This window comes from Diospyros lotus, chromosome 5 (genome assembly GCF_014633365.1).
Source record: "Diospyros lotus cultivar Yz01 chromosome 5, ASM1463336v1, whole genome shotgun sequence".
Classification (NCBI taxonomy): Eukaryota; Viridiplantae; Streptophyta; class Magnoliopsida; order Ericales; family Ebenaceae; genus Diospyros; species Diospyros lotus.
The window spans coordinates 94592-115874 of record NC_068342.1 but is presented as its reverse complement, the minus strand read 5'-3'; the positions used below and the strand labels follow the sequence as shown (position 1 = coordinate 115874).

Sequence of the window (21283 nt, the reverse complement as noted above, 5' to 3'; positions counted from 1 at the left end):
CAACAAATGCCACAACAAATTAATGAACTGATAATCTTCAAACTTATACATATTACCTTAGGCAGAGGACAACATAAAAACATTCTTTTTGGATTATTTCGGGTATATGAAATTTGACTACGACATACCAATCTATGCACCTTGCATACAACCATATCGCCGTTACATCTACTACAACTCCCAGAAGATGTGCCAGATTGCTCATTCGGTGCCATCAAACCAATCCCCTTCACAACAATTTAACTTTAATTACGTAGAAAAGTGTGTTATAATTCTCAAATAAAATATTAATTTACCTTTTATAGTGACCTGCACGCAAATGGATCGTGCTATTCGTGATGAAAAATCATATATTACATGTCGGGCAACTTCTTGTTAGTTTCCACCAATCTTCTATCCCACCTCCTAACACCAAGTCACAAGCATTATTTTGGTGGATACACAAAACAACTAACTTATGTGTTTTTTAAATTCTTTTAGAAAAGAAACAATATAGGACAATACACTTACACTTCCATCTCATTCGTCTTCTCAAGCAAATGGCGACCTGAAAACCCTCAGAGAGTCATGCTTTCTTCGTCTTCCCAAACAACCTTTGTCTTCCTCCGAGTCGTGCTCTTCATGCCTCATGTCATTATCACCGTATGAAGTAAAATGTTGCCTAGGATGTCAAAACCCTCAATTCTTCCTCTGTCTCATCCTCTTCGTCCCCGATGTCTTCGTCGTTCGATCGCTCAGCCTTCAAAGTCGTCATCACCCTACAATTCCTTCTCGACGTCTTCGTCGTTCAATTCCTCATCTTTAACCTTGTCCTCAGCCTCCGATTCTTCCTTCGTCTGTTTTCCCCTTCATCTCGCCTCTTCTTAATCTGAATCTAGGTTTCAATTTCAACATGTTAGGGTTTCAATTTTAGGAGGTTCATAAGCTGTTAACCCTTAGCTTTTACATTTTTTTATTTTTTGGCTTAATCAACAATGGGCCCACTAAAAATATCGACACGGCATGCCACGTGATCAAGGGTTGACGACTGGGTAGCCCGTTAGTTACTTTGGCTAAAATTGTTATTAACTTTACAAATTTGGTCTTAATTGTCAAAATTAAAAGGGTTAGATAAAATCGGCACAACTTGAAAATGTTTGACTTTTTGGAACTAATAACCTTAATAAGAAACATGAATGCCTAACTGTTATGAGTATTTTCCAAACCACTTCTTATGGGTTGGACTCGACCCAACAGACTGACCCAATTGTCTGAAGCCTAATAGGTCCAAGGCCGAGCTCGTTAGAACAAAATCACACGTCGCTAAGACCCGAGCTTAGATCGCGGAACCGAACGAGCTCCCAACGTTGCTCTCAACTCGTTGGCTTAACCAAGCGAGCTCTTAGTGATACTTTTAGCTCGCTGGCCTAACCATTCAGCTCGCATAACAACAAGACCGCGGAACAACCAGAGGTAGGGACCCACTTACTTTATCTGAGACAAACCAGATCGCTGATAATACGGAACCTACTCTCGATTTTATGGAATTGATAATGACACTTTGTCCCCTGTGACATTATCCTTCAATTTATAGATTTTGTAAAAATTGTAAACACCCCATATTATAAATAGATGTCAAAAATACCATTGTAATAGGGGGCAACAATAACATATTGTTACTCTGTTGAGATAACCAGAGAACAGTCATGAAATAGGTATCGTTCTAGCCGAATCACGTAAAAAATCTATCTGTGAGTGATTTATTATATGTTCTATTTTGTTCATTCTCTTTGCATTTGGGCTCATTCTCTCATTGCGGGCCTACGAATTACGATTGATCAATTCAAAACGTCGACACTAACTAATTATATTTAGAAATTAATTAATTTTTATCATTCTCATTAAACAAATTAAAACGGTGTAGTTAGATGACCCCCATAATTATAGAGGCTCCTTATATTTAGATGGCCCTAGTAGTGGAAGTGGACCCAACTATGTCTATGTGCACCAATTAAAGACCAAGAAAAGTAGTGGATATGAGCTCTTTGACACGTCACTAGAACTTATCTCACGTTTTGTCCAAAGTCCAAATTAATCATTTAGAGAAAAAGAAAACACAAATAATCACAATTTATGATTTGATTTCTACGCTCACTGCAATGTGCATTGGGATTAGTTGTAACTTCGTTATTATTTATCTAAATATATATTTTGTAATAGTATATTTGATGTATTTATAACTTTAATACAAGGGATTTTTATTTTATATAAATTAGAAAAAGAAAATAATAATAATAAAAAGCAATCTTTAATTAGTAAGTGAAAAAGGGAAACAAGTGCAGGGCTGTTTTCGTCTTCCTCCCGTGCCGTCTGTTCCTTGCCCGGGCCTAGGCATGGTTGCCATCCGCTTCACCGCTATAAAAAGCAACCACCCACATCAAGTTGAACAACCCTCCAGAAATCTTTCACACGAATCTCTCTGCTCCTCTGATTCAACTGTGAGTGCCCAACAATCTTACTCCTAACCCTATATCCCTACATCATTCAATTCTTTATAGCTGCTGCCCGTTCATTTATTTTCTCACCGTACGTCTCCATATATTTGATTTGGCTCGTCTTTTGAAATTTTTTAATTTCCTCACGAATCTTCTTTCACGGCGATGAAACCCTGTCATAGAATCCTCTTTCATAGCCGAAATTCGGCTCTTTTCGGCTTCCCATCTCCCAAATGCCATCGTTCATTGACTGGTGGAATTCCGCCAATTTCTAGATTGAATTTAGACATTATTCGTAGGTTACATGGCAACTCACCCCGAATTTTGGGGCTTCGTGGCCCTACTGATGGAACCCCAAAACAATCCTCTCCCCCTAATTCGAGTTGGGGTCAATCTAGGGTTTTCTCTGGCACTTACAATGGTGGCGGCATAGGTAGGGGCGTGTATGTGATTGCTAGTGTTTCCTCGAATGTTCGGAATTATTCGACTTCCGTTGAGACACGTGTGAATGAAAAGAATTTTGAGAGGATATATGTTCAGGGTGGCATGAATGTGAAGCCTTTAGTAGTTGAAAGAATTAACAAAGATGAGAACATTGCCAGAGATGAAGAAGTTGGTGTGAAAAATGATGTTGCTAGTGTAAATACTGAAAATTCAGAAGGTCTAGGTGAGGTTGAGGTGTCAAGTGCCAGTAAAGAAGAATCCGAGGTTGAGAGGGAGGCATGGAAGCTATTGCAGCATGCAGTTGTGACATATTGTGGGAGTCCAATTGGTACCGTAGCAGCAAATGATCCAGCTGACAAGCAACCGCTTAACTATGATCAGGTCTTCATTCGTGATTTTGTGCCATCTGCTCTCGCTTTCTTGCTCAGGGGGGAAGCAGAGATTGTGAGGAACTTCCTCCTCCATACATTGCAATTGCAGGTAACTCACAATGCTTACAGAAGCATCATAATCTCTGGTGTTTCAATATTGGATCATGTGGTGAACCATGTCATGTGATTCAGCTTTTCTTTTCTCTTGCTTTACACCTTCAGGTATTTTTGAAATGAGTTGAAAAGTTTGCTTGCTTCCAATTTAGATATCTTGCACGACATTGTTCTGCTATTTGTTTGGTTTGTTTGATGTATGATCTTGTACCTGTTATTTTTTTTCCCTGTAATAATTTCAGTGGCCTTCTAACTTCAATTTTTCTCTGGAACTTTTGATTAATTTAAAGGCAATGAAACTCAAGATTGAAGAGTTTGACTTCTAAATGCTTCAATTTTGAAGCCCAGCATGGTCATTTGATGCACGATTGTTCTAATAAACTTTGGAAACATTTATCTTACCTGTCCTGTTTCTTGTCAATCATTGGATTGTGCGGAGGTGTTGTACACATTTATTGAGAAACTAACCCAATGCCAATTCATGCTTGTGGCCAATGATAGAAACTTTTACCTACCCTGCTTGGGAAAGTATATTTGCTTTCATTACAATTTTGCGGCAATAACAACAACAATCACAAATCTAGTTCCACTTTCATTAAGATTATAATTTGAGAAATTAAGTGTTAAGAAATTAACATTGAATGCCTTTTTCATGACTGGTCCTATCAAAAATTTTATTTTCCATTTTATTGAAGGAAATATCTAACTCCTCCATGATGCACTACTAATATGTTTCCTCAGATTTGGAAGTGCCTAGTTGCGAAGTTACATCACATCTTTTGTATTTGGTGTACGTGAAACTTTCTAACTGTTTTCCCATTTGTTTATCAGAGTTGGGAGAAAACAGTAGACTGCTACAGCCCCGGTCAGGGGTTGATGCCAGCAAGTTTTAAAGTTAGAACTGTGCCTCTTGATGAAAATAAATCTGAAGAGGTTCTAGATCCAGATTTTGGTGAGTCAGCTATTGGACGTGTTGCACCTGTAGACTCTGGTGAGCGTCTTTTTTTTTTTTTAACAAATGGAAATTAATTGACTTTCAACGTCTATCTAGTTATCTGCATAGTGGTTTCATTTTGGATCTGCATCTTTTACTGGAAGAGAAAGGATGGAATCTTTAGTGGGATTTGTTATGCACCGAATGAATTTTGAACTTTCTGTTTGCATCTTGATCCCTGTGATAGGGTTATGGTGGATTATCTTATTGAGGGCTTATGGGAAGATCACTGGTGACTATGCTTTACAAGAAAGGGTGGATGTTCAGACAGGCATACAACTCATTCTAAGGTTGTGTTTGTCTGATGGATTTGATATGTTTCCTTCCCTATTAGTCACTGATGGCTCCTGCATGATAGACCGGCGGATGGGTATCCATGGTCACCCCCTTGAGATTCAAGTGAGTTGACATCTGCAGATTACATCCCCTGTGCAACTGTTGCATTCAAGTCATATGTGATGTTGCCAAGCATATTGTTTCCAATACACTGGTATTTTCTGCATAGATACCTTTTGACAGAGAAATTATCAGCCTTGTTTTACAATGGCTTCACTTATTTAGGGAGTTCATATAGTAAGTATTGAACTAGTTTGCTGTGTATTTCATCATGCTGATGGGATTTTGTAGTTTAATGGACATATGTTAAATATTCTCTCTTTTCTAGATCTTTGGAGAATATTCAGTTTGGACAAAATGTCCTGTAACAATTGTGTATATCTCATAATCTATTATATAGTTTTGAAGTGGTTCCTATGTGTTAAGAGTTCTTCATGTCAAACATTCTTGTGAATTCTGATTATCTCAAAATTTTTATTTCACAGGCCTTATTTTACTCAGCTCTGAGGTGCTCCCGAGAAATGCTCTCCGTAGATGATGGATCCAAGAATTTGGTGAGGGCCATAAACAATAGACTTAGTGCATTGTCATTTCACATCAGAGAATATTATTGGGTTGACATGAAAAAGATCAATGAGATCTACAGATATAAGACGGAGGAATATTCAACAGATGCCACTAACAAATTCAATATCTACCCTGAACAAATTCCTGATTGGTTAGTCAATTGGATTCCAGAAAAGGGTGGCTACTTGATTGGCAATTTACAGCCTGCTCACATGGATTTTCGATTCTTTACACTTGGAAATCTCTGGTCCATTGTTTCATCTTTAAGTACTCCAAGGCAAAGTGAGGCTATTTTGAATTTGATTGAAGCCAAATGGGATGATCTTGTGGGACATATGCCTCTTAAGATATGTTTCCCTGCTCTGGAATATGATGAGTGGCGTATAATTACGGGCAGTGATCCAAAGAATACGTAAGTGCTCCATAAAACGTATATGCTCTCTTACTCTAATTGTGCATGAGTAGAATATAAATGCTGGTTAACCATGAGATAGCTTGGCCTTAAGTATTGATAGTCATTTGATTTGACTGTTGCAGCCCTTGGTCATATCACAATGCTGGATCTTGGCCAACCCTTTTATGGCAGGTAATTTTGGATTGGATGGCAATGTTTTCATATTGAGGGATGTTCTTTATGCTAATCTTTTCTGAATTGGGGTGTTTACAAATGGATATGTATGGATATTTATGGTGTTTACCCATACGATCCGCTAGCAGAACCAATCTTGTTTTTTGCCCTTCTGAAATAGGCATCACTGCAACGACCTTATGATAGACAATCATAGTTTATGCTCTTGTGTTATCCTGCCATTGTTGTAGGATTTTGCTTGTTCTGTAAGGTCATTTTTGTTAGAAACCAATGAGAGGTTGAGTTTCACAAAGGGGGCATATTCTGGTTCACCTAATTTTGCCCTGTATAAAAAGTACAAAAATATGGTGGAATTTAAGGTGAAAAACAGATATGACAATGTTCTCTTTTCTAGAATATTCTCTTCTCGTGTCTTTAATAAATAATTCCTTTCAGTTCACATTGGCGTGCATGAAGATGGGCAGACCAGAACTTGCTAAGAAAGCAATTGATTTGGCTGAAAAGAGGCTTCCGGTTGACAAATGGCCTGAATACTATGACACAAGGAATGGAAGGTTCATAGGAAAACAAGCCCGACTTCACCAGACATGGTCAATTGCTGGCTTTCTGACATCAAAAATACTGTTGGAGAACCCAGAGGTGGCTTCTTTGTTATTCTGGGAGGAAGACTATGAACTTCTAGAGATCTGTGTTTGCGCACTCAGCAACTCTGGCCGGAAAAAGTGCTCCCGCGGTGCCGCCAAGTCTCAAATACTTGTTTAAAAACCATGTCATGTACATATTAGCGACTATTCGAGCGTAGGGAAACAAATTTTTTCTGCAGCAATGTGTCTGTTCTGTACAATATTCATCTATTTGTTGTCCGATCAATTCGACAGGTTGACCGGTACTGATAGCTTGTTAGGTGGTGTTTTTTTTTTTTTTTTTTTTTCTGGAGACACCCCCCAGTATTATTATCGTGGCTACTTGATCATCACCCGAATGTATGTATGTATAATAACGAAACACTGGCTGGCTACAATCTCGCCTTATTTTTCTATTTCACCTGATTGGTTTTTGTAGAGGTGGTGGTATTGGGATTCCAGCGCTAAACACTCGTGGGTATTCCCCATGAATGTTTCGTGTTTTATCTAGTTCCGAGGTTTGAAATGCATTGGTCTTTACATTTCCACCAGGGAGCGCACACCATTCCGAAAAATAGCATCATTACCTTTCACCAGTCAGTCATCTTGCCAGGTAAGACCATTAAATGGTTAAGAAGGGGTGGTTTTTTTTTTTGAATTAAGCTTTCATTGGTCATATGAGTTTAGATAAGATGAAAATGTGACAGTGAATATGGGGTTATATTGAAAAAAGATAAAACAAAAAAAGAGTAATATATATATATATAAAATAAAAACGGAGATTAAATGACAAGTTGCAAATAACTAGTAGACCCACTTATAATTTGATTTACGGTTCAATAATCAGCCAGTCAGACTAATCAATTCGGTCTGACTAGACTGACCGACTAATGACTTGATTTACAAAATGAAAAATTTTATTTAGAACCCGAAAATTTACTCTTCAAAACCCATATTTCATCAAAATTTTTAATAATTTTAATATACCTCTTTTACCCCCACAATTCATAACCAATCATCTTTTCCGATCACCTCTCATTGTCAGCCATCACATTACATTCCTTATCGCTGACCATCACCTATATAAATATATATATACACTCACACACACTTATATATATATATATATATACACACATAACATGATCGCGGCCATGCAACCCAGCACACACACATATACACTCACACACTTATATATATATATATATACACACACACAGCATGGCCACGGCCATGGCAGCTGCGGCCATGCAACCCAGCACTCACACATTTATATAAATATATATATACACACTCACACACACTTATATAAATATATATATACACAAGTTCCATGGCCGCGGCCATGGAAACCCTCGCACCGCACCTTGCAGTGCAGGGGTTGCAGCAACCCCCGCACCGCGAGGTGCGGGGAATTAAGCCTTCCCCGACTGCTGTAGTCGGGGAAGGCTAGGTTTTATTTTTTTATTTTAATTAAATTTGTTTTATTATAATAAAAAATAATATAAATAAATAAATTCTAAATATATGTATTTTAAATAATTATAAATTAACTAATTTTAAATTTTAAATCATTGTAATTAGGTGCTGAATTTTTTATATTTAAAAAAATTTAAAATTAATTAATTTATCTTATTGAATTAGGTAAAGATACATATATTTAAAAAAATTATTTTAAATGATGATAGGATTTTTAAATTTATCTTATTGAATTAGGTAGAGATATATATATTTAAAAAAAATTATTTCAAATGATGATAGGATTTTTAGATATGTGTATTTTTAAGTAATTCAATAAAATAAATTGACTAATTTTAAATTTTTTTAAGTATTAAAAATTCAACACTTAATTACAATAATTTAAAATTAGTTAATTTATAATTACTTAAAATACAGATATTTAGAATTTATTTATTTATATTAATTTTTATTTTATTTTATTATAAAACAAATTTAATTAAAATAAAAAAAATAAAATCAGCCTTCCCTGACTGCTAGCAGTTGGGGAAGGCTTAATTCCCCGTACCGAGGTGCGGGGGTTTTCATGGCCGCGGTCATGAAACTTGTGTATATATATATTTATATAAGTGTGTGTGAGTGTATATATAAATGTGTGTGAGTATGTATATATATATTTATATAAGTGTGTTTGTGCTAGGTTGTATGGACGCGGTTGTCATGGCGGCCATGTTATGTGTGTATATATAAATATATATAAGTGTGTGTGAGTGTGTATATATATATTTATATAGGTGATGGCCAGCGATAAGAGATGCAAGGTGATGGCCGACAATGAGAGGTGATCGGAGAAGAGGGTTGGCTGTGGGTTGTGGGGGTAAAAGAGGTATTTAAAAATTATTAAAAATTTTGATGGGACGTGAGTTTTGAAGAGTAAATTTTTGAGTTTTGAATAGAATTCCCTTACAAAACCGATTCGGTTTAGTTTTAAAAGGGTCGCCTAAACCTAAACATTCCCTAATTTCTAAAATTACAGATCGAATATCCCCGTCATCGTCAAAAGACGAGAGAAGATTCTCCCCTTTCAGTCTCACCCCTTTCGCGATTGTTGTTAGTCTCGGAGCCGTTTTCGCTGGGAAAGGCTGAAAACAGTTTGAGAATCTTGTAAACGTACGTAACCAAGTCAAGTGTTTGTATTATCTCCCGCCATATTTTGCTTCATCACTTTCCCATTGATATAACAAGCTATTGAACCCTAGAAAGTTCAATTTTTGTCGCAGATGGCGGACCTAAACGACCATTTCAAGAATGGAGCGGAGGTGGAGATCAGCAGCAACGACGAAGGCTTCCGGGGATCGTGGTACGTGGGAACGGTGATCCGACCGCTGCGGTCAAAAGATAAGATCATCACCAAGTTCTTGGTGGAGTACAAAACTCTATTGGCGGACGAGGCCGGGAAGAATCGGCTCCGCGAGACGCTGGATGTGGTGCAGTTGAGGCCGCCGCCACCCCGAGAGGCCTGCCGGAATTTCGAGTTCAGCGAGGAGGTGGACGCGTACTACAACGACGGTTGGTGGGAAGGGGTGATCACTGAGGTGCTTGAGAATGACAGATACTCGGTTTTCTTCAGGGGGACCAGAGAGCAGCTCCAGTTCCAGAGCTTGGAGCTTAGGCTTCACCGTGAATGGGTGAAGGGTAAGTGGGTTCCGCCGCTGGAAGAAGAAGAGGTATGGAGTTCCCCCCCCCCCCCCCCCCCCCCCCCCCCCCTCCCCCCTCTATGGCTCTGCTTAAAAGCTCTGTGAAGTTTACTTGGATCATTTTAGGGGCTATAAAACTAACCAAGCTACTTTAGGCTGATTCATTGCTATCACTCTAAAAACTCCTTCAAGCTAGGTTCTTTATTTAAATATATCAAGGTCATACACATTTTAGACGTTAGTTTTTTATACTTGTTTTTTTAACTCAGTATAAGTTATCAGACCAAACTTGATCAAAGTAATAATCCAGTCTGCTCATTTGCACCCCTACATTTTAGGATTCCATCTTTACATGTTATCAAAGGATTGGTTTGATTAGACAGTTTTGTCTTGTTTGTATGAGTTGCTCAATTTGTAATAAAAGACTATCTTTTTTGTAATTAAATTGTTCAATACTTATTACATAATTCAAATCCGTACGAGCTTTGAATAGTAAAAATGTTGAACTCGATTGACGTATGTAATACAATACTTAATAAATCTCTTGTTTTTTCATTTTTATTAATAAAAACATCTAGACTCTAGTTATCTAATTCTTGTGAATGGCCACATCCAACAATGGCCCAATTCATATGTTGCGGATAAGCAACTGTGCTTTAATCTTATGAAATTCATAGTTGTTGTTCTTAAGAAAATTTATTAGTTCTAAAAATGGAAAATTCTAGTGCTGCAAAACTAGCACTTGAGGTTGTTCTTCTAATTTCTTAAGCCTAGATTTTGTAATGCCTAATTTGAATTCATCATTTATGGAGTTAGTCAGAGGCTTGCTTTCAGTTATAAACCTATAAAGATAAGTAAGATGCTTGTTTGTTAGTGGAATAATAGAGACATGAGGCTCCATAATTTGGTAGTGTCTCGGCACACAGTACGCCAAAACTGGAGAAACATCACTATTTAACATGAACTTAACCTCTTCTTTTCTTTTCTTTTTTAATTCTGTTCTTGTAACTTTGATCAATTAGAATATTTGTCATGCTTGGAGAGCACACTGATAACTAGGTTCCCATTCACACTTGCAAAGGAGGATTAAGTTTTTGAGGGAACATTCCATCCTTTGGCTCGGTATACATAAGTGCAGCTGGGTCTTATTTTGTATAATCCTTGAAATAGAGTTTCTAAAGAAATAATAATGTCATTGTTGTATCTTTTCTGGAAGTATATGAGAAAAATAATTGATAATGGTTAAATATATTCATTCTCCCTTCCAAAACGCAATTGATTTTTTTTGTTCTTTCCTGTGCTTTTGTTCAAAGCCTATTACAGAAAAAGTTCTGCCAGTCTCGTTTGAAAAAAATCTTATAAAAATGGTTAAAAAAAAAAAAGAAGCACGAACAAATAAAGAGAAGGGACACTTTTATGTGAAAGGTAATATATAAAGTTGTCCTGCATCAGAGCCCTTGTGTTTGTCATATAATGGCGTTGTGTTATTCTAAGAGCCTGCTAACATTGCTGAAGCTTATGCTGCAGAAAGTGTCAACTATTGATGAAATCAAGCTTAGCAACAAAATGTTGACAGATAACTTTAGCAAAGGGATGCTAGTTGAAGTTAGCAGCGATGATGATGGTTTCCAAGGTGCTTGGTTTGCTGGAACCATCATTGAACAACTAATGGAGGACAAATTCCTTATTGAGTACAAGAGCCTGAGAAATGATGACGATACAGAATTTTTGAGAGAAGAGGTTGATAATCAACATATAAGGCCCTATCCACCTGACACTTTAGTGGTTGACCATTTTAATTTGCATGAAGAAGTTGATGCTCTGTATAATGATGGATGGTGGGTGGGTGTGATTTGCAAAGTCCTTAAAGGTGGACGATATAAAGTCTACTTCAGGGGCACTAATGAAGTACTGGAGTTCAAACACTCAGATTTAAGGCCACATAAAGATTGGATTGGTGGCAAGTGGGTTACAGCTTCCAAGGTATGCCTTCTAGATGCTTCTACAAATTTATTGATGTGGATTTCATTCTGTGCTTGTTTGTAGGTGTCAGTTAGGGGACCTCAAATATCTGTGTTTCTTTTCACAATAAAGAAATATAATGTGGCCAAACTTGTCATGTTTCCCACATCTTATCTTCAGTAAGTGTCAATCTAATCTGATTATGTATAATCTTGTTTCTTATTGTCTTTTTTTATATAACCGCACATCCATTCTAACATCTAATCTCAACTACATTTATATTTTACACATGTTGGCACTTAACTGCCAAACCTGATGGGTCAAACAATAGAGATGATTTTATACTTGTTTGATTAGACATATTTAGCTTTAAAGAAATTTTATGATTGTATAAAATTATGACACTCCACTTTAACCATCATGCTTTCGGTTATGAGTAACCTTGTCTATGATCTCTTTTTTTGAATAATTGATCCAAGATATCAAAATTGATATTTCTTGGGATAACTTGATTTTCTAGTCTTACAATGACATCATCCACACTTATTTTTATTGAATTTAAATTTCACATGTTTAGTTTTTAACTACTCTCAAAGTCTTTAGATTTTAAGGAGTTTCTCTATGATTTAAGTTTATTCATGTCTTTTTTTATCTTACGCATAAAGACTAGTATTTTCAAATAACATACACTAGGACACTTCTTCTTGGATGTGCTTTGTGAGTGACAAGAGCAAAGAGGTAAGGGTTCAACGTAGATCCTTGATGTAATCTAATTATTATTGGAAAAACATCAATATCTTCTTCAAGTGTCCTAGCATAAGTTTTAGTTTAATGATACATGTCTTGAATGACTTGTATATAATCCATTCAAACTCATTTCTCAAAATCCTTTCAAAAGATGTCTCTAGAGATTTTGTCATGGATTTTCCCAAGCTTGCGAACACCATATGCAAATATTTTTTTTTTTTTATCTCTTAGGCTTCACATTAGATATTTCAATAAGTAAATAGCCTCCATTTTTGAGACATTGTTTTCTCAAGTCCTTATCCTTTGCTCCATTACCCTTTCCCAAAGTTCTATATTGTGGTTCATTAATTTGATTTGTTCCTTATAAAGAGGCACGAAAGTGCTCTTTCTGCACTTGTTTGATATCCCTTTTGATTTAAAGATCATATTACATAAATTCATTCAGAAAAAAAAAGGTAGTCTTCTCTAATGCATTTTCATGCTTTTATTGAATATTATTCAATTCAACTGTTTTATTATTCTTTATCTTTTTCTCGACAAATTTGTTTGTAGAACATTTAATTCTTATATTCTTTGAAATTACTAAAATTTTTCAGCATAACACTTTGTGTGTTTCCATGTATTGGTTGGTTTCACAATATCAACTACGTGATGGTAAAACAACCATACCAATTATCTTCATTCATTGCTGTCTCATGAAACTTTTCATATGAAAATGGTGTTGGAATTTTATCTCATCATTCATTCCATTGCTAGAGGGTTGCATCAATGTGACTTTTAGAAATTAAATTGACATTATGAATGTCATGCCACTAACCCTATCTTAGTTAGGATAAAGTGCAATTAATGATGATGATTTCAACATAACACTTGTTTCTCCATTTACATCAAATAACTTTGATGAACGATAAATACTTTTCCTTCTCTCCTGATCACCTCTTCGTTTATTAACACAGTTTGATTTTCGTCTTTTATGCATTCCATTTGGCTCAAGTTCTTATTTTTTTCTCTTTCTTTAGCTGACTTATATATTTCTCTTTTCCTATCTTCTATATAAAGTCAGTGGTACAAATTGTTATAAGCTTTTGATTATGCTTCACTAATTTCCTTCTTTGATTCCTTTTTTTTTTTTTTTTATTAAATTATACCCTTTTCAGGTTTTATTTTTTACATGTATGTAAAGCCTTTATCAAGCTAACTTAGTTTTGTGTTTTTCTTGTAAGTCCTCATGCTACCACCATGACTCTTTTTAGTTCGAAATTTTTCCCTTCAACTCTCAAAGTCATGTTTTGTTCTTTTTTAAATAACAATAGCCATCTCAATCAACATTTGGTTAACCTCTTCTTCTACAGTTTAATCTCTTTTACCACACTTTTTTCTTTAAAAATAGCTTGTTCTTTTACCTTCAAAATCCCATTATTTGATTCTTGGGCTTCATTTTATATCATTGTTCTTCCATTTTTTGATATAGATGTTAAGGACCATCATCCTATGTTAGTGATTGGGCTGTCATGACCCAAGATTTCATAGAAGGGCATTATAGTAATAGATTTAGCAAGTTGTTAGGAGATTATTTTGTAATGCTGTTACAGCACATGGATGCTGTTATTTTGTTAGAGGAAGCCTATAAAAGGCTGTTGGTAGGAGAAGGGAAGGAGATTATTGAATGAATGAAAATCTTAACTCTATATCTCTCTTAATTCTCCTTCCCCTCTCCCATCTCTCCCTCTCGTTCTTCTTTCCCCTCTTTTCTGTTCTTCTGTTTCTTCCCCCTTCTTCTTCTGATTTCCCCCCCCCCCCTCAATTCTTCTCATTTCCTCCCCCAAATCTGTCAATTCTTAGTTCTAAACCTATCGGAATCCTTTCGATTTCTGATCTAATCCTTGAGTAAACCCTAGGATCATGACATAGGCATTCTTCTTGTATAACTTTATAATCCTGACAATGTGTGGTCTTCTTGTCTCATGAGAGAGTCGTCTATTTGGGTAGTTGGGATGCTATTTTTGTATATGATCAATTGTCATCCCACTTCTTGAACCTAATATTAGCTATAATGAGTTCTTGTCATGGGAAAATCTAAATTAGGTTTACCTCATTGTTTCTTTCTCACAATCCATAACCTCCATCTGCATCCATATGCCCGTTCCTTTATTTGTCCATTCAACCATTTAAGTCACCTCCTACAACAATTCTCTCCAAATTCCTAACCATCTTTGTTGTATGACTAAGAATGTTTGGCACTTAAGTATTAATATGTGCAAAATATGAACATAATTGAGATGAAAATGTTATAGTATAGATGTGCGCTCATATAACAAAGAGTAAGATAAGAAATGAAATCGTACATAATAAGGTTGTAATGGCATGTATTGAAGATAAGAAATAAAAATCAACTATTAAGATAGTTTAGACATATAAAAAGAAAGGCTAATAGATACATGTGAGTCGAGCGAATACAAATCATAAAATGGAGAAAGTTTGTAGCGAAAGGATAAGTAGACAAAAAAAAAAAACTTGGGAAGAAATTCTTAAACATGAAATAGAGAGAATAATCTCGCAAAGGATATGATTGTGAATAGAAATGGTTGGAGATATAGGTTAAGTCCTGTTTTGTATCTCTTCTCCTAATCCAGCTTGTGGTACATATGTTCTAACAATATTCTTTTGCATTTTTTTTATATTTTTGAACTAATTTTTGTCAAATTTAGTGATCCTTTTGGGATGTGTTAAAACAGATGTTACCAAAACTTAAAAATTTCTCCAGAAAGTTTTTCTAAAGGTGTGTTTGATTGCATTACTTAGAATTTAATTTTAGGTAATATTGCCTAGAAAACAAAAACCATCCTACCCTCTTAGAAAATGAATTCTATGGAAAGAATCTTTAAATGCTTGTACCATATATATTTTTTCATAGAAAAATTAAGAGTGTTTGATTGTTTTTCATAGAAAATGTGTAATAATTATATATTTTTCATAGAAAATATGTGCAATCAAACACACTCTAATATTTTTACAAGTAGTTATATTATACAATATCATTGAACTTTCCATATCTTCTTTTGCACCGGTTAATGGATATTTCTGATTTGACACAATTTTGTTCACTCTTTACCTTCTTTCGATGTGCTGGTGTCTTAATTTTTGTTCTCAACAAATATTACAGTTTTCATGCGTAATGTTTAGCTATGTGAGAATGAGAATATATTTTGCAGGCTCTAAAGTTGTAGTTACCAGAAAAGTGCAGGGGAGAGAGAGAGAGAGAGAGAGAGAGAGAGAGAGAGAGCTTTGCTATCCGTACCTGATCGCCGAATGAGGGGTGTAAATTCTTCTGCCGCTGTTTTGATATTGAACTGCGTTGTTCGCAACATATGGTGCCAATGTATAATATCTTCATCTGAACTTGGGTGGGAATTAGAATACCCGGCATAAGATTTATTGTTTATGCGTTCTTTGTTTTTGTTTTTGGTTATTTTAACCTTTTTAGCCCAACAATTAGGTTGTCTTGGATTAAGTTAAAAATTTTCTTATTTCACCAAGCTATACCACTCTTCACTCTCAATGGTAATGATGTGCAGAAAGTATCCCAAATTGGCATCATTGATTCGACAATCGTTTAGTATAATTTTATTAATAGAGTTTCACTCTTGAAGAAGAATAAATTGAGAGCTTTAGAATAAAGATTTGACAGATAGATTTGAAATAACTAGGTGAATAGGGTTATTAGAACATTCTCTATGCAACATTCTATTTATTAATTCGGACTCTAATATAAAATTGGACGGACGTTTATTGTTGGCAACGTGGGTGATGGGTGGATATCACAATCACAGTGGGAAATGGACCATCAGAAAACATCATAATGGATATGGACATCCACCTATCTACCCCCTCCACTCGAGAAATTAACGACTATTCAAGATAGAAAGAGGGAAGGAAAGAAAGAAGAAAGAAAGAAACCCTTGTTCTAGTCATCAAATGGACCAATCCATGGGGATTAATTTAATAGAGTAGAGGAGTACAGTAGTCATCAAACCCTCCTTGTTCTCCCAAATTATATTATATATATATATATATGAGGGTACGGTACGGGCAGAGCAAAGCAACCTAACTGGCTCTTTCTCTGGACTACACCTCCTTGACTTGCTGCTGAGGTGCTGCTGCAGCAGCAGGTGCCAAATTGGGATTGGGTCCCTTGTCGTCCTTGGGCGGCTGCGGCTCTTCGACCTGGAAAGCCGAGACCGGGAAGCAGCGGAAGAGGCCTGCCGGAGTCTGGAAGGTGATCTTTCCGGTGCGTGGGTCGTCGACGTAGATGTCACTGAGCGTGATCCAGAGCAGGAACTCCTTTGTCTTGACGCCAGTGAGCTTCTTGATCTTGTTGGGCTCCACATAGGCCGTGACCTCGGGCGCGTAGCAAACCAGCTTCCCGATCTTCTCGAACTTGTGCTCCGTCTTCTTCTTCTGCTTCAGCCAGACAAAGCCAGTTTCTTTGACATACCCGCACTCCTCCATGTCCTGCAAGGGCAGCAGGCCATTGGGCAGCCCTACTTCTTTCAGCAAGAATTTAGACTTCTCTTGGCAGATTTCATTGCCATAGTACACCTCTGCATTGGCTTTAATCTCTTCCGTCACCAGAGACATGATGATTGGTTGCTGCTGTTGTGGGGTGGGGCGTTAAGTTGGGGACGAATGGGGAAGGCTGGGTACAATCATAAATAGTTGGGGAGATATGTAATTGCCCCGTGATTTGGGGAATTCCACAAAAATGCCATCTTAATTACTAAGGCTGGGTAAGAATAAGTGAACTGAAAACACTTTTCTAAAAGCTACGTCTATGTTCTTTTATTTTTAGTTTTTAATTTTTTTAAATAATAAAAATGTGTTTATTTATTTATTTTTAAAAATAGAAAAAAAGTTATACACGAAATTAAAAATAAGGAAATCTCATTTTGGCTATTTACATCACAAACACATTCAAAAATTTTAAAATGTTAAAAATGTTACAAATTGCTCTCCTCTTCTCTATCCAAATTCGATTCTTTTTTTCTCTTTTATTTCTTCTTTTCTCTTTTTTCTCTTCCCTTCAAGGCTCAGTAATGAATTGTAAGCTCTTCTTTTTAAGCTCTTCTTTCAGTGGTTCTTCTTCCTGTCGTTCTTTTTTTTTTTTGCAATTTTTAGCTCTTTCTCTTCAGGTTTTAAGTCTTTGTACTTCTCAAATTAGGTTTAATTTTTTATTTTTATTTCTAATTTGATGGTTTAATTTGGATTTGTAGTGACCCGAAATAGGGTTTCAGATTTGAAGTTTATAATTAGGGTTTTAATTTTGGAATTAAGATTTAATTTGATGGTTTAATTTTTTTTTTTTTTTTTTTTTTGGTGGGGGGGGGGGGGGGGGGGGGGAGGGTTGCGCAAAACTGACCATTTTGGACTCTGAATACATGGTTCAAGAACTGGATGCCTAATTTGGTAATTTAAAATTCATATTTAACTTGGGTAATTTAAATATCATATTTAACTTTTGTGAACTAGAAATCATGTCTTAAGATACCCTTTGATTTTTATGATTTCTATTATGATTCTATCGTTTAGTGAATAGTACTCATAAACTTAATATTACAGTTTACTACTTTTCGATACTGCAATTCACTTTTATTATTATTGTTTCCTGTTACTAGTGTATTTGGATTTGAGATCATGTTACCATTGCTGCATATCTTAGATTTGATGTATAAGAGGGTGTATTTTAGAAACATGATGTTGTTATGTATAGTTTTGTGGAATTTTACTTTGCGAAGAGCCATTATTTTTTACTCATTACTTTTGTTTTTTTATTACGCCCAACAACTATTGTTTTCTTTATCTATATTGAAGTTGGTGGATATATTTTGTTATATGATGTGTAGGAGTACACATCACATATGACTTATATATGTCTTGATATTTTTAATATAGAACATGAGAAGTCACATAGGTAAGATTAATGAACCAATGTCGTGGTCCGATGAGAACGAACATGTTTTTATCAAAATTCTTTACGAGAATGTGAAATCAGGGATACTGTAATGTTCTACATTCACGAAAGAAGAATGGGGCGAAGATCAATTAAACCATGATTGTTGTTAGAAAAATGGATTACAACATAGATAGATTAAAGAGGAAGTGGAATTGCTTACGTAAGGTGTATCGCTTGTTTTTTGAACTTTTAAGTCATTCATATGTTACACGGGATCTAAATACCAATTAAGTTAATGTTGCAGAGAAAGTTTGGTAACATTTTTATATGATATACATTTTTATTAAAGAATATTTTCACCATTATTTTTTTTATATCAATTTTACCTGTTTTTGCTATACAATATGATAATGTGACTTATTTTTACTATTGTAGGTTAACAAGTTCGAATACAAAATATTCAAGAAGAAATGATGTAAGCACTATAAAACTCTTGGAGAGATATTTAGCAAGATTACAACTACTAGAGGATTATGCAATGCTTCCACTCAGCTTCCTCCAACATCAGAGGAAGAAAGGCAGCTAGAAGATAATTTTTTGAATAAGGGAGTTCATGTACGTGTGAAAAATGATGATGAAGTTGATGAAGCTACAAATACTTGTCGATGTGAAGAAATTGATACATCTGGCGAATGCCGACGTAAGGAACCTAAGATCAGTAAAGGTGATAAACTCGAGACTTGCATGGTGTAATGGTCATCTACAGTTAATATGAGGAACGAAAAAAAATGAACTTATGACACTTTGCCTAAACAAAAAGCTTGCAAAGATCCAAGGAAAATCATATAATCAATTAGATAGTGAAGTTACTAGTTCGGATCCTTACTCAAATGTGGTTTGTTTGGACATCTTAAATAATATGTAAGGGGTGTCTAATGAGATTTATATGAAAGCGATAAAGATTTTTAAGGATCTAGATTTTAGGGTGTCATTTGTGAAGATGCCAGAAATTAGGAGATGACTTATCTTGGAACTTCTTTGATTTAGTTGGTTGGATTGCGTATTTTCTAGGAACGTGTTCTTTTCATTTGTGATGTTGTAACTGGAGGTATTATGTTTTCTTATATTAGCTTAAAGTATTGTTTTATTTTCATAGATTGATGTTGTTGGTTATAGAAATGTGTTTCAAGTGGAGTCGCTTGATGTTGAATTTCTCTATAATTGAATGCTTGTTTTATTTTAATCAATGGGTTGGAGTTTATTAATTATTTCTTTACTTTGATTATAATAAATGATGATTGATATGGCTATTGAGGATGATTATGAATATATTTGTGCACAAAATGTCTATTGAATCAAATGTAACCAACAAAAGAAGAGTCATTGTTTACTAGGAAAATATACGTGCTAGAAATTTTGAATGGACATCCATACGCGTGCTATCGTAATTTTCGTATGCAAAAACGTGTTCATAAATTTTTGTGATATTTTGAAACATAAGTTGTTGAAATATGAGAAAAAAATGAGCGTTAAGAAGGGCATTGCTATGTTTTAATTTGATGATTGTAAGGCACATTACATGATACAATATTATTGGTGATAGGTTTCAGCTTTCCAACAACACGATACACAAATGGTTTAAACGAATTTCAGGGACTATTTGTTTATTTGGCACAGAGATAATCTGTCCGACACATCAAAATATTGTATATGAGTAGATTTTGAGCAAATATCCTTACTTTACGGATTGTATAGGCATAATAAATGAACAAATGTTGCAGCTTGGGCACCTCTATCGAGACAAATGTCTTTAACTAATATAACACAAAATGTGATATTAATATGTGATTTTGATATGAAATTTACATTTATGTATTTTGGATGAGAATATATTGCTAATGATTCACTAATATTCATTGACGTAGTCACAAGAACTTCAAACAATTTTTCAATGTTATATGGAGATATATTTTAATACTTCAAATGATTTGTCAAATATTTTTATAATATTATAGTCTTTAAGATAGTTTTTTGGCATATCAATTTTACTTTGTTGATTTTGGCTATCCAAGCATGCATGATTTTCTTGCTCCTTATCGAAGTTAAATATATTATCTGGGTGATTATGTTGGATGAGAAAGACCGCATGAAAATAAATAACTGTTCAAGTGTAGACACTTCTCGTGTTGTAATATTATTGAACGTTGCATTGGAGTTTTAAAAGCAAGATTTCTTATTTTAAATTAATAACCAATTATCTACTTAGTAGACAGATAAATCCTTACTGCATGTTATGCAATACATAACTTTATTTGCTAGGAGCACGTTTTAGATAGATTGTTCTTTGAGTATTCATTAGAGAATATAGTATTTCAAGATATGTCGGAGTTAAGTCAAGATCAAGAAATCATACATTTTGATGCTAGTGTCAAGATCAAGATATGTCAAAGTTAACTTTATTTGTGAATTTATTTTATTGTTTAGTGTCTAAATTGTATTTATTTATGCCATGATTATTTAAACATGTAATCATAGTCCACTTATTATTATTATTTGATGTAATCTTATTTATCATGAACAATCACATTTTCTCATTCTCATTGGGCTTATCTTTAATTTTTATTTTTATATTTCTTTTTGTTTTTGTCAAAGTTAATTTATTTTTTGTTTGTATTTTATTTTTATAACGAGAAAAAAATATTGTAAGATTTACCTATTTCAAAATATATATTACTTAATAGTATATTAGCATTAAATTGTTTCCAATTTATTGAATAATCAAATTTATTGAACAAAATATCATAAAATAATTTTTTAATTTTTTTTAAAGTAAATACATTTTTTAATTTTTTGTTTTAAAAAATAGTTTTTTAGAATAACAAAAAAAAAACATTTTTAACAATCTCAAAATAGATATTTAAAATGTAAAATTAAAAATAAATTTAAAATTTAAAAAT

General features: G+C 34.6%; 3 protein-coding genes across 5 annotated transcripts; 2 read left to right on the top strand and 1 right to left on the bottom strand.

The window, feature by feature from the left end:
• The first annotated feature begins 2325 nt into the window (after nucleotides 1-2325).
• LOC127802750 (alkaline/neutral invertase A, mitochondrial-like) lies at nucleotides 2326-7040 on the top strand. Its single transcript, XM_052338756.1, has 6 exons — nucleotides 2326-3398; nucleotides 4235-4394; nucleotides 4585-4796; nucleotides 5219-5712; nucleotides 5838-5886; nucleotides 6325-7040. Exons 1-6 carry the CDS (start codon nucleotides 2640-2642, stop codon nucleotides 6649-6651), a joined length of 2001 nt encoding a protein of 666 aa, XP_052194716.1. The 5' UTR covers nucleotides 2326-2639; the 3' UTR covers nucleotides 6652-7040.
• Nucleotides 7041-8988: 1948 nt separating this feature from the next.
• Nucleotides 8989-19400, top strand: LOC127802478 (protein AGENET DOMAIN (AGD)-CONTAINING P1). 3 transcript variants are annotated; one of them, XM_052338313.1, is made up of 4 exons: nucleotides 8989-9140; nucleotides 9251-9697; nucleotides 11195-11650; nucleotides 18762-19400. In XM_052338313.1, the coding sequence occupies exons 2-4, from the start codon at nucleotides 9251-9253 to the stop codon at nucleotides 18798-18800; spliced, it is 942 nt and encodes a 313-aa protein (XP_052194273.1). In that variant the 5' UTR covers nucleotides 8989-9140; the 3' UTR covers nucleotides 18801-19400. The 3 variants fall into 3 exon arrangements, with proteins under 3 accessions (XP_052194273.1, XP_052194274.1, XP_052194272.1); XM_052338314.1 differs by lacking the exon at nucleotides 18762-19400 and adding an exon at nucleotides 15589-16676; XM_052338312.1 differs by lacking the exon at nucleotides 18762-19400 and adding an exon at nucleotides 11714-15582.
• On the bottom strand, nucleotides 16336-17051 carry LOC127802480 (uncharacterized). The gene has a single exon (XM_052338315.1). The coding sequence runs from the start codon at nucleotides 17012-17014 to the stop codon at nucleotides 16502-16504; it is 513 nt and encodes a 170-aa protein (XP_052194275.1). The 5' UTR covers nucleotides 17015-17051; the 3' UTR covers nucleotides 16336-16501.
• Nucleotides 19401-21283: the final 1883 nt, after the last annotated feature.

What these genes read in the sequence shown, in the direction of transcription:
- LOC127802750 (XM_052338756.1), top strand. Translation starts at nt 2,640, where the DNA reads ATGAAACCCTGTCATAGAATCCTCTTTCATAGCCGAAATTCGGCTCTT. An exon ending in TGTTGCACCTGTAGACTCTG is followed by an intron (nt 4,395 to 4,584) that starts GTGAGCGTCTTT and finishes TCCCTGTGATAG; the next exon opens with GGTTATGGTGGATTATCTTA. An exon ending in GTCACCCCCTTGAGATTCAA is followed by an intron (nt 4,797 to 5,218) that starts GTGAGTTGACAT and finishes TTTATTTCACAG; the next exon opens with GCCTTATTTTACTCAGCTCT.
- LOC127802478 (XM_052338312.1), top strand. Translation starts at nt 9,251, where the DNA reads ATGGCGGACCTAAACGACCATTTCAAGAATGGAGCGGAGGTGGAGATC. An exon ending in CGCCGCTGGAAGAAGAAGAG is followed by an intron (nt 9,698 to 11,194) that starts GTATGGAGTTCC and finishes CTTATGCTGCAG; the next exon opens with AAAGTGTCAACTATTGATGA. An exon ending in AGTGGGTTACAGCTTCCAAG is followed by an intron (nt 11,651 to 11,713) that starts GTATGCCTTCTA and finishes GCTTGTTTGTAG; the next exon opens with GTGTCAGTTAGGGGACCTCA.
- LOC127802480 (XM_052338315.1), bottom strand. Translation starts at nt 17,014, where the DNA reads ATGTCTCTGGTGACGGAAGAGATTAAAGCCAATGCAGAGGTGTACTAT.